The sequence below is a fragment of the Macaca fascicularis genome, chromosome 4 (assembly GCF_037993035.2).
Source record: "Macaca fascicularis isolate 582-1 chromosome 4, T2T-MFA8v1.1".
In the NCBI taxonomy this organism is placed as follows: domain Eukaryota; kingdom Metazoa; phylum Chordata; class Mammalia; order Primates; family Cercopithecidae; genus Macaca; species Macaca fascicularis.
The window spans coordinates 139,031,490-139,044,475 of NC_088378.1; the positions used below are offsets into that span (position 1 = coordinate 139,031,490).

Here is a 12,986-nt window from a genome sequence, read left to right on the forward strand (position 1 = left end):
GCCAACATCATCCTGATACCAAAGCCTGGCAGAGACACAACAAAAAAAGAGAATTTTAGACCAATATCCCTGATGAACATCTATGCAAAAATCCTCAATAAAATACTGGCAAACTGGATTCAGCAACACATCAAAAAGCTTATCCACCATGATCAAGTGGGCTTCATCCCTGGGATGCAAGGCTGGTTCAACATTCGCAAATCAATAAACATAATCCAGCATATAAACAGAACCAAAGACAAGAACCACATGATTATCTCAATAGATGCAGAAAAGGCTTTTGACAAAATTCAACAGCCCTTCATGCTAAAAACGCTCAATAAATTCAGTATTGATGGAATGTACCTCAAAATAATAAGAGCTATTTATGACAAACCCACAGCCAATATCATACTGAATGGGCAAAAACTGGAAAAATTCCCTTTGAAAACTGGCACAAGACAGGGATGCCCTCTCTCACCACTCCTATTCAACATAGTGTTGGAAGTTCTGGCTAGGGCAATTAGGCAAGAGAAAGAAATCAAGGGTATTCAGTTAGGAAAAGAAGAAGTCAAATTGTCCCTGTTTGCAGATGACATGATTGTATATTTAGAAAACCCCATTGTCTCAGCCCAAAATCTCCTTAAGCTGATAAGCAACTTCAGCAAAGTCTCAGGATACAAAATTAATGTGCAAAAATCACAAGCATTCTTATACACCAGTAACAGACAAACAGAGAGCCAAATCAGGAATGAACTTCCATTCACAATTGCTTCAAAGAGAATAAAATACCTAGGAATCCAACTTACAAGGGATGTAAAGGACCTCTTCAAGGAGAACTACAAACCACTGCTCAGTGAAATCAAAGAGGACACAAACAAATGGAAGAACATACCATGCTCATGGATAGGAAGAATCAATATCGTGAAAATGGCCATACTGCCCAAGGTAATTTATAGATTCAATGCCATCCCCATCAAGCTACCAATGAGTTTCTTCACAGAATTGGAAAAAACTGCTTTAAAGTTCATATGGAACCAAAAAAGAGCCCGCATCTCCAAGACAATCCTAAGTCAAAAGAACAAAGCTGGAGGCATCACGCTATCTGACTTCAAACTATACTACAAGGCTACAGTCACCAAAACAGCATGGTACTGGTACCAAAACAGAGATATAGACCAATGGAACAGAACAGAGTCCTCAGAAATAATACCACACATCTACAGCCATCTGATCTTTGACAAACCTGAGAGAAACAAGAAATGGGGAAAGGATTCCCTATTTAATAAATGGTACTGGGAAAATTGACTAGCCATAAGTAGAAAGCTGAAACTGGATCCTTTCCTTACTCCTTATACGAAAATTAATTCAAGATGGATTAGAGACTTAAATGTTAGACCTAATACCATAAAAATCCTAGAGGAAAACCTAGGTAGTACCATTCAGGACATAGGCATGGGCAAAGACTTCATGTCTAAAACACCAAAAGCAACAGCAGCAAAAGCCAAAATTGACAAATGGGATCTCATTAAACTAAAGAGCTTCTGCACAGCAAAAGAAACTACGATCAGAGTGAACAGGCAACCTACAGAATGGGAGAAAATTTTTGCAATCTACTCATCTGACAAAGGGCTAATATCCAGAACCTACAAAGAACTCAAACAAATTTACAAGAAAAAAACAAACAACCCCATCAAAAAGTGGGCAAAGGATATGAACAGACATTTCTCAAAAGAAGACATTCATACAGCCAACAGACACATGAAAAAATGCTCATCATCACTGGCCATCAGAGAAATGCAAATCAAAACCACAATGAGATACCATCTCACACCAGTCAGAATGGCGATCATTAAAAAGTCAGGAAACAACACGTGCTGGAGAGGATGTGGAGAAATAGGAACACTTTTACACTGTTGGTGGGATTGTAAACTAGTTCAACCATTATGGAAAACAGTATGGCAATTCCTCAAGGATCTAGAACTAGATGTACCATATGACCCAGCCATCCCATTACTGGGTATATACCCAAAGGATTATAAATTATGCTGCTATAAAGACACATGCACACGTATGTTTATTGCAGCACTATTCACAATAGCAAAGACTTGGAATCAACCCAAATGTCCATCAGTGACAGATTGGATTAAGAAAATGTGGCATATATACACCATGGAATACTATGCAGCCATAAAAAAGGATGAGTTTGTGTCCTTTGTAGGGACATGGATGCAGCTGGAAACCATCATTCTTAGCAAACTATCACAAGAACAGAAAACCAAACACCGCATGTTCTCACTCATAGGTGGGAACTGAACAATGAGATCACTTGGACTCAGGAAGGGGAACATCACACACTGGGGCCTATCATGGGGAGGGGGGAGGGGGGAGGGATTGCATTGGTAGTTATACTTGATGTAAATGACGAGTTGATGGGTGCAGCACACCAACATGGCACAAGTATACATATGTAACAAACCTGCACGTTATGCACATGTACCCTACAACTTAAAGTATAATAATAATAAATAAATTTAAAAAAAAGAAAAAAAAATAAAAGCACACTGATGTAGATATGTCCATGAGGAACTGTTAAATAAAAATATATATAGAATTGGAAAAAACCACGTTGGTACCTCTGCCATTTGGGATTTGATGTTTAGGGCTGGCACAGTACAATCTGTGACTCTAAACATTTTTTCCACCATTAATACTATTCAGGACCTAGGAAATGCCTCTCCACAGCTTTCGCTCTCTCTCCTCAAATCTAAACATAGCTATGTCTGAATACTGTAAAAGTTTATGTATTGTGCCTTTGCAGATATCAGATGTATCTATTTCATGGTTCAGGGAGGATTTAAACAGCTGAAGAACTTCAAAAAGAAATGTCAACTTAATTAACGTTTCAAATACTTTCATTTGAGGAGTATAAATATAATATATTCTTGCATAATGAAGAATCATTTACCAGCTGGAATGGGTGCCATTTTGTTTTTGGCTTGTTTTCTTATTCCACATATTAACCTGATAGTTACACATAACAGTTGAGGAGCCTTTTGTAACATTAAACAAGTCATATTAATCTTACATTTGTATATGTGAAGATCTAGATGTAAAACGCATGAAACATGACCCACATTTTACAAAGAGAAGCCTGGGGCGAAAATAAATTCAGTAATTTGTTGACTCTCCTAAAGCACATTAGTGGTGGAACTGCAGCTCACCATTATTTGCTTCTAAGAACTTTGCTCTTCTCACCAAAACTTAAGGCTCCTCAGCGTGTCTAAGACAACAGCAGTAAAAATTTCTATTACAGCAATTTTCTCTCCCCTGAAATATGATCCCCACTTAATTTGCCCTATTGAAAGAATCCCAAGTATAAGAACAACCGGTTTTTAATCAATATTACAAAGATGTTTACTGTTGAATCGCATTTTTCTTTGGCTTCTTAAAATCCCTGAGGCATTCATTCTTCAGCTCTTCTACGACTGAGAGGAAATTTTCACCCCAAATGTTCTTCCAGTGCAGTTTGAAGACTTCACCGTGCCAGGCACTGGATTGTGAACCTTCACAAAAAAAAAAATGTCTACCCGGAGACAGATGAGGTCCTTCAGCTCCAGTGCTGATTGGTTCTTTTCCAAGCGACCATCCAATCCTACCACGCATGGAAACGTCCACCGGTTTTTATTCTTTCTGGCAGGTACATCAGATCCATCAGGTCCGAGCTGTGTTCACTACCACTACTTTTCCCTTCGTCTCAATTATGCCTTGGAAGAAGGCTTTGCGGATCCCTGGAGGCCTTTTGGGGGCAACTGTGACCTTGATGCTGGCGATGCTGAGCACCCCAGTGGCTGAGGGCAGAGACTCTCCCGGTAAGTGCAGGACAGCGGCCACTCTGGGAACAGGCTCTCCTTGGGCTAGGGTAGGGGGATGGTGATTTCTAAGATCTCGGACACATCTTTTATCGACATTTCCTCCTTTGGGGAAAGAGAACAATGTTGCATTCCCATTTATCTTTTAGTGATGTGGTGAGCACAGTCCAATCCCCATCCTACAGGCTTAAGCCTGGAAGAGGAGGAGAGAGGAGAGGAAAGAGGAGACAAAGTGTACATTTACTACCAGTGATAGGACAAAGTGAGCATGGGGTTATTTTTGAAGATATGAATTTCTCCAAAGACACAGTAGGATTTGTCTTTTCAGCGTGCCCCAAGACTTTGCCTGGACTAAATATTATGGGATCCTGCATTGGGAAATGTAAGGCAGCAATGGTGTCTGTAGTCTCCATATTTGAGTAAAAGTTGTCTGTATTCCTGACCGAGTGGAGCGTTTGTGGAGACAAAATCTTGGTACTGAGGGAAGCTGCCTGGCTGACCACAGACAGGAGATCTTCAAGTTTCACTGATCTATGGGCAAATGGTGACTTGAGTGGGATTCAGAGACCCGAGTTGGTGGTGGACTAAATTTAGTAGAAAGGAGGATGTAAAGAAGGGAAATAACACATATTGTGAAACCACTCACTTCAGACACAGAACAATACTTTACATAAATTCTCTGTCACTCCTTCTAACATCCTGTGTGTAGATATCATGATTTTCTTTTACACAATCATACTTGTGATATGGATATTATGTTATATAACCTGCCCAAGCTTTGGACTGCCACAGTTTAATTGGAATCTAGTTTATCAAATTCAAAAGTTTGTGCTTTTTCCATGAACAAATGTTTCTTTCTAGGGCTCGGAGGTGTAGGTCCTTTCTAACACAGAAGTGAGTGACCCTCACACGGCACTCGGGAGGGCAAATCCGGGCATGGGAAGGAAGGTATTTTACCAAGGGACCAAGAGAATATGCGTATCAGAACCAGGACAGGCTTAATTCCCTGTCTCATCATTCCCTTGAACTCACAGGTTTATGTGGATAATTTTATCTCTGAGATTTTCAGGAGCTCAGTGGAAAATGGGATTTCATGCAAGAGCGCCCTGATCCCTCTAAGTGCAGAGGTCCACGTAAAATCAGCCCGACTGCCTCTTCGCTGGGTTCACAGGCTCAGGCAGGGACAGGGCTTTCCGCCCTTTCCTGCCTGTAGGAAGGCGGATTCCCAAAACCCCCAGAGAGGGCGGGCAGGGCTGGGCAGAGCCGCCGGGAGGTCCCAGGTCTGGAGCGCCAGGCACAGGCCGGCGGGAACTGGAGGTCGCGCGGGCGATTCCACAGCTCCAGGCGGGTCAGGGCGGCGGCTGCTGTGGCAGCCGGGCTGGGGCCGGGCTGGGGCCTGACTGACTGGCCGGTGATTCCCCGCAGAGGATTTCGTGCACCAGTTTAAGGGCCTGTGCTACTTCACCAACGGGACGGAGCGCGTGCGGAGTGTGACCAGATACATCTATAACCGAGAGGAGTACGTGCGCTTCGACAGCGACTGGGGGGAGTACCGGGCGGTGACGCCGCAGGGGCAGTCTGACGCCGAGTACTGGAACAGCCAGAAGGACATCCTGGAGAGGACCCGGGCGGAGTTGGACACGGTGTGCATACACAACTACCAGTTGGAGCTCCGCACCACCTTGCAGCGGCGAGGTGAGCGTTGTCGCCCCTCTGCGAGGCCCACCCTTGGCAGGGGCCCCGAGTCTCTGCGCCGGGAGGGTTGAAGGGGACGCGGCCTCTGGAACCTAAGCCTTGTTCGTTCCACCCCAGGGAACAGGAGGCGGCAGTGGGGGTGCTGGGGGCTGGTGCATCGGAGGGGCAGGTACTCAGGGCAGAGCAGGGGGACAGGCAGAGTTGGTCAAGCTGCCTAGTTTGGCCCCAGCCTCCACATCCGTGGGCCTCATCCTCTGCTCTGCATGTTCTTGCCTCATGCCTTATGCGTTTGCCTCTTCGTGCCTTACCTTGGCTAAGCAGTTCTCTTGCCCCGAGTTTCCGCCCTCTTCCCCTGCCCGCCCGGCTAACACTGCCCCACCCAGCAAGGTCCACGTGCGCAGCTCATGCAGCAGGAAGCTTCAGGCTTGGCCTGGTGGAGTTAGGGCTGCTCCACAACCGCGCCCAGGGCATCCAGCAATTACAGTTGTGAAATAAGATATTTTGACTTTTGGCTTCAAATTATTATTCATCGTAATTCTGTTTTCTTAAATGGCTCTCATTCATGGCGGAGCTCCTTGAGGTGAGGCTGTTTTAATCATTGGATGCCTGGTACCTGACACATTGACTGGCGTGTGGTATGAGCTCAATGATCTTCTGTTAAATTAATGAATAAATGTACTCAGCTGCCAGTCCACTTAGGTTCAAGAAAAACCAGAGGTAAACAGAACCTTAAAAATTGACTTTTATTAATTATTTTCTATCATTTTGCTTAATTCTTTAAAGTAAACTCTTATTGACTCGAATCTTAATAGTTTGTGAATAAAAAGTCTGAGGAAAAAAGTGTTTGCTAAAAATAAAAACAACACGAGTGATATTTGTAAGGCAGTTTTAATTTCTTAGAAAAGCTGAACAAATGGCACAATGCAAAGAGCAGAAGTTTTGGAATAAATAGATTGAAGCCACTAAATTATTGGATAAAAATAGTTTCAGGTTGCTTTTGGCCTAGGTTCTCCCCTCCCCCCATCACTATCCACTTCAGGAGTAAACATTCTGAAAGTCAATTTACCCATTTACTGAGCACTTATTTCTAGACAGTGGCCTTATCAAATACCATATATGTTATGTCATTTAACTTCACAGTTACCTGTGCATTAGAGATTAGCGTCACCACTTTATGTATCCTAATATTAGCACATGATAAGCACTTTAAGTAATCAGCCCACAATTACTTACCAAGACCTTAAGCTCCCAAAGTACACAACACTCTTTATGTTCTTCACTACACATCTGTAAGTCAAACGGACATAAAGCCTTGTTAAAGCCAGTTTTGACCAGAAGTAGCAATGAGTCTATTCCTGTTTGATCTCCATGTTAATGGGACAAAAATGATACTTTCAAGGCATTGAAAATTTATGGTTGATCAATCCCTAGTCTGACTCCAGTGTTATCTAAGCAGATTTACAAAACTTTTAGTTTACTTTATACTCCCTTGCCTTCTTTTGACTCACATCCTAGTGCCAGCAAGTACTTATATTTTTGCTATTTCAGTTATATTTCCATAAAATTTATCATCTTTTCTCATAAATTTGTGCCCTCTGTTTTTACCCCCAATCTGGGTAAGATGAACAAATCTTACAAGGCCACATAGCTGACTGTGATTTCAGTGGGACTCCAGGAAGGAGAACCAAAGAAAAGTTCAAGTCCAAGCCGAAACCGTGGTTCCTTCCGGATGGTGGCTCATGAGTGCCATTTAATTGGGGTGCAACCTGCTGACCTCAGCAAATCTCAGCTATATTTATATGCTCACATTACAGGCTTATTAACCTAGGCAGACCTCTGCAAGGATCTCAGAATATTTTCCATGGAGAACATACATGATAATGTCTGATTTCAGGACAAGACAGTAATTCTCAATAGCAAGGGAATGGAGTAGGGTAGACAGCTAGTAATTACACTCACTTGTGTGTTAAAAATAAATTAAGGAAAAAAAGAAAACGAAAGAACAATACATTAAATATGTACTATGGTTTCACACTAAGAGAATAAAGGAAATGCAATAAAGTGGCTGAAAGGTAAAGGATGAGATGTGTGAAGAGGCAAGGAAAGGTGTGTAATTTTTTTTTTACTATGAGCAGCAATCTGAGAAGATAAAGGAATTGAGTTATGGGCAAACATGATGTTTAATCAGTGTTATTTGTTTTGAAGGCCTGCCTACTTTTTTTTCAAGTATTACAAACTTTTGAAATAAGATTCTTTTTGTTTTTTGGTGTCTGTTACTAGATTGCACATTCTGTAAAGGCAAGAACTAGGGTCTGTTGTTTATCTTTGGATTCTCAGTAATTGTCATATTTATATTTGTTGAATGAACCTTTTTTATTTTTTATTTTTATTTTTTTTTGAGACGGAGTCTTGCTCTGTCGCCCAGGCTGGGGTGCAGTGGCCGGATCTCAGCTCACTGCAAGCTCCACCTCCCGGGTTTACGCCATTCTCCTGCCTCAGCCTCCTGAGTAGCTGGGACTACAGGTGCCCGCCACCTCGCCCGGCTAGTTTTTTTTTTTGTATTTTTTAGTAGAGATGGGGTTTCACCGTGTTAGCCAGGATGGTCTCGATCTCCTGACCTCGTGATCCACCCGTCTCGGCCTCCCAAAGTGCTGGGATTACAGGCTTGAGCCACCGCGCCCGGCCTGAATGAACCTTAATCCTAGACTTGGACTCCAGGTATCTTTCCACTCTGGTTCCAAGGAGGGACCCTTCCCCATGGTAGACATGCTGTGTGGTCTCACATCTCACTCCTATGTCTTTTCCTGTCTGTTACTGCCCTCAGTGGAGCCCACAGTGACCATCTCCCCGTCCAGGACAGAGGCCCTCAACCACCACAACCTGCTGGTCTGCTCGGTGACAGATTTCTATCCAGGCCAGATCAAAGTCCGGTGGTTTCGGAATGACCAGGAGGAGACAGCTGGCATTGTGTCCACCCCCCTTATTAGGAACGGTGACTGGACCTTCCAGATCCTGGTGATGCTAGAAATGACTCCCCAGCGTGGAGACGTCTACACCTGCCACGTGGAGCACCCCAGCCTCCAGAGACCCATCACTGTGGAGTGGCGTAAGGAGATATTGAGATTCTATTACTATGGGCCCCACAAGACAAAGAGCTCCTTCTGACCCATCCCTTCCCATCTCGTATCCCTGATGTCACTACTGAGCTGGGAATCACAGGAGACTAGAGCACCTCTAGCTCCATGGCAAGTGCATCAGAAGAATCCTGATCTCATCACCCTTCCAATGCTAGGGAAATTACTCTACATACTGTTGCTCTGGATCCCAGTCCTGACAGCTCAGAGGGATTGATTATTAGGGCTGGTGACTGGGATCTTAGGGTTTAAGGTTATGCATGAGTTCCTGAGGAGTGGAGCTCTGCTTCACCACTCTCTCACCTACTCACTGTATCCAAGGACCTATTGGCTGGCCTTTCCCTCCCTTTGGGGTGGTCTGAATGGAGAACTAGGTTCTTTTGACGCCTTCACCTCCTGCATCTCAGACTGGACTTCAGCTCCCCAGTAGGGATGTTATGGGATATGGGGACAAACACTGACACTCAGGCTGTACTTCTTAGGGGCTCAGTCTGAATCTGCCCAGAGCAAGATGCTGAGTGGTGCTGGAGGTTTTGTGCTGGGATTGATCTTCCTCGGGCTGGGCCTTATCATCCATCACAGGAGTCAGAAAGGTGAGGAACCCCAGGGGAAAAGGGGAAGATGGACTGTGACCCAGAACCTCTGTTCAAAGAGGACTTGTCTCTAGATGTAGCTCTTTCCTCCTGACCCTGAGAGGAAGAAGGCTGGGCTGGAGGTGGGAGGAGACAGGACAAGATTGGAGGAGGCATTGGAATCTGATTTTACTGCTTGAAAGGCAGCCCTGTCACAGAGCTGACTGATAGAACTTATTCCAGGGCGTCCTTACCGTTCATCATTGTCTCACTGGCTCCTTTCTAAAAGCTTCCTCCATTAAGAGGGTCAGAGCCTTGCCTTCTAGTGACAATTTCCTTTGTTTTAGGGGATTTTCAATTAGGGTGCTTAAGGCCTTGAAGAACATGGGTGGGAAGAGAATATAACTCTAATTAAGTCACATGTGTCATTTTCTTTGGGGTGAGAAAGTGGCTGTTTGTGTAATGAGACCTTTCTCTACATAACTTCCTTTTGTAAGACCTCAAGGGCCTCCACCAGCAGTTAATATTTCAGCCATGATCCAGTGTGGGGAGGGCGCAGGTGTAAGAGGGAGGAGCATGAGCTGAGTGTACCTGATCATAATGGTCTCTGTTTATGGTATATTTGCTGCTATGAGAATGAAGACTTAGGGGCAAAGTTTGCCAGTTTCTGGGAATCTCCAGAGGTTATTCCCTAGAACCAAGCCTTAACTTTGGTAACATATTCTTGTGAAATGTGGAGCCTGAACCACAGCTTAAATGTTAGACACTAGGATAATGCTCACTTTGTGCCACGTTTTTGTGGCTACTGCCTGTAGGTATTTTCCAGTGACTGAAAGAGGCTGCTAGTGGTAGGGATGAGGTATCATCCAATTTCCTAAAAAGATTGAATCCTTCATATTCCCCAGAAGAGTAACAGCTGTTCCCCCACCTCCCACACATCTGCATCAAGCTGAAGTTCTGTGTCCTCGTGAACTGATTTCACCTTTGCACAGATCTTGGGGGAGGTGAAGATGATATACCCTGGACCTCAGATTTCTCTGTCTGAAGCTGCAGGGGGCCCCTGAGGAGTGGGGGAGATAGCAGGCCCACCAGCGTGCCCTGTGTTGATCGTCCCTCTTTTCTCTTCTCCAGGGCTCCTGCACTGACTCCTGAGACTATTTTAACTGGGATTGGTTATCGTTCTTCTGTAATGCCTGCTTGTCTCTGCCCAGAATTCCCAGCTGCCTGTGTCAGCCTGTCCCCCTGAGATCAGAGTTCTACAGTGGCTGTCCCACAGCCACCAGGTCATCTCCTTTCAGCCCCACCGCAAGGCACTGGCTGTGACCCTGCTTCCTGCACTGACCCAGAGCCTCTGCCTGCGCTTGACCAGCTGTGTCTGCTCAGGCTCCAAGGGGTTTCTGGTTTCTGTTTCTATTCTCTCCTCAGACTGCTCAAGACGAGCACATGAAAACCGTTACCTGACTTTAGAGCTTTTTTACATAATTAAACATGATCCTAAGTTATCTGTATTCTGAACTTCCTTAATTGAGCAGAGGCAGGAAATCACTGCAGAATGAAGGAACATACCTTGAGGTGACCTAGCCAACCTGTGGCCAGGAGGGTTGTACCTTGAAAAGACACTGAAAGAATTTGGGGTGCAAAGTCAGAGTGGGCAGAGGAGGTAGAAAATCAACTCAGTTGTCACATCATTCATGGTTCTTTCATATTGATGTTCAGTGCAGTGGCCTGAGAATATTCCAGCCTCTCTTCTGGTTTGATGAGTGCTGTGTAAGTAAGCATGGTGGAATCGTTTGGGGACAGATATAGTGACCCTGGGTCACTGGTGCTTCAAACATTCTGGCAAGTCACATCGATCAAGAATATTTTTTACTTTTAAGAAAGCATAACCAGTAATAAAAGTACTATTTTTGATTCTAAATGATAGAAACCCAAATATATTTTGTTCATGGTACAAAGGAAGCCTAGAGTCAAGTTGATTTCAGAAGTGACTAGTTCCAGATACACAATGAGATCTTTACCTCTCTCTCTCTGTTTTGTCTCTGTGAATCTGTCTGTCTTTCTCTGTGTCTTTTTGTCCCTGTATAGTTCTTTCTGTGTGTCTCTCTGCATCTTTGTCTCTGCCCCCTTGTTGTGTCTTTCACTACATTGTTGCCTTTCCATTTTTCTAATTCATTGTCACTATTTATCTGCAGTTTTCCTATCTCCCTGTTTCTTTTTGCATTTATTTTTCTGCATTTCTCTTCCTTATCACTTCACATCTTATCTAATCTATCTCTCGTTCTGTGTGTGTGTGTGTGTGTGTGTGTGTGTGTGTGTGTCATATATTTTTCTAGAATGTCTACCAGAGTTTTAACAACTTTAGGAAAGATTCTGATTGGCCAAGCCTGGGTAACATGCACACCTCTCACACACACCATCCTGTGGATGGGAGGCTGATGGCCAGCGTACTCATCCGTCTTATTAGGAAGGAGGACTGGATTTTCCAGATCCTTATGGTGCTGGAAATGACTTTTAGTGTGCAGATGTCTACACCAACCATGTGGAGCACCTCAGCCTCCTAAGCCTTCTCACAGTGGAGGGGTGTAAGGGGCAGTTTTTTTCTTGTGGAGCCCACAGGACAAATGGCAGAACTCCCTCTGGTTCTAGGGTCCCTCACTGGGAGTACCTGTTCATAGTCATTCTGCTCCTTGTCTGAGCTCCCTTTGTCATTGACACAGTAACCCGTTGATTCCTGATGACACTCTCTTCCCGGTTATGAGGGAGGTCACTACACACTGTGGCCCCTTTGATGTGGGCCCAGCCCTGAAGCTGGTCTACATCTCAGTCTCTGAGTTTCTTCATGAAGACAGAGTCGGAGCTTCTGCGAGGTCATGGAAGGCCATGACTCTGAAAGCAGACATCCCATCTTCCTTTCTCCCTCACCCACACACTGGGCCTGAGGAGTCTTTGGCAGGCACTTCCTTCTTATGGACAAGGTCAGAGTGGAGAACTGGGTCTCCTTGGGACGTTCATCTCCTGTACTCCAGGCTGTCATGCAGGTCCTCAGATAGGGACACCGGCACGCAAAGAGGCACCGATACTTGAGATTCTACTCCCTAGGATTATAGTCTGAATTTTCCCCAAGCAAAATGCTGAATGGAGTCAAAAGTTTTGTGCCGATTTTGTCCTCTTCCTCAGGGTGGGCATTGTCATTCACCATTGGGATCAAAAGGGAGTAACGCTTTTGGGGTAACGGGGAAGGCATGTGCTGGCTTGTTCAGGGTGTCCTCAGTCTCTGTGTGTAGTTCCCAGCTTTTGACCCTGGAAAGGGAAGAGGCAGGGCTGGGGATTGAACCAGACTCAAAAGTTTAGGGAGACATCGAGATCTGAGTTTTCTAGTTGAAGCATAAGCCCTATAATCGGGGTGGGTGATAGATCATATTCTAGGACATTCTTACAGTTCCACATTGTCACACTGAGCACACATGCTGGAAGATTCTTTGTTAATGAGAGGGTCAAAATCTTCTCTTTCTTCCATTGACAGTTTCATAGAAACAACTATTTTTTGCACCCAGATTTCATTGGATAGTATAATCTTTAATGGATAATCAATTAAAATAACAAGTACATCATGTATAAGTAAGTTTGCTAACACAAAGAACTGAGTCTTAGCATATAACTTGGAGGAAAGTGTGTGGGTGTTCTAGAGAACAACCTACCAGTCTTGAGCATTTTGTCCTTACCTTAGATAATAA

At 44.2% G+C, this 12,986-nt stretch overlaps 1 protein-coding gene and 1 long non-coding RNA gene across 3 annotated transcripts; one reads left to right on the forward strand and one right to left on the reverse strand.

Annotated features, from left to right (window-relative positions):
* Window positions 1–3,692: 3,692 nt before the first annotated feature.
* LOC102133044 (HLA class II histocompatibility antigen, DQ beta 1 chain) lies at window positions 3,693–11,170 on the forward strand. 2 transcript variants are annotated; one of them, XM_045390645.3, is made up of 5 exons: window positions 3,693–3,851; window positions 5,277–5,546; window positions 8,371–8,652; window positions 9,163–9,273; window positions 10,384–11,170. In XM_045390645.3, the coding sequence occupies exons 1-5, from the start codon at window positions 3,743–3,745 to the stop codon at window positions 10,395–10,397; spliced, it is 786 nt and encodes a 261-aa protein (XP_045246580.2). In that variant the 5' UTR covers window positions 3,693–3,742; the 3' UTR covers window positions 10,398–11,170. The 2 variants fall into 2 exon arrangements, with proteins under 2 accessions (XP_045246580.2, XP_045246579.2); XM_045390644.2 differs by lacking the exon at window positions 10,384–11,170 and having other exon boundaries at window positions 9,163–9,536.
* Window positions 5,331–8,375, reverse strand: LOC141410128 (uncharacterized). The gene is made up of 2 exons (XR_012433951.1): window positions 8,241–8,375; window positions 5,331–7,914 (listed from the first exon to the last, which is right to left on the reverse strand). It is a non-coding gene; the product is annotated as an uncharacterized lncRNA (long non-coding RNA).
* Window positions 11,171–12,986: the final 1,816 nt, after the last annotated feature.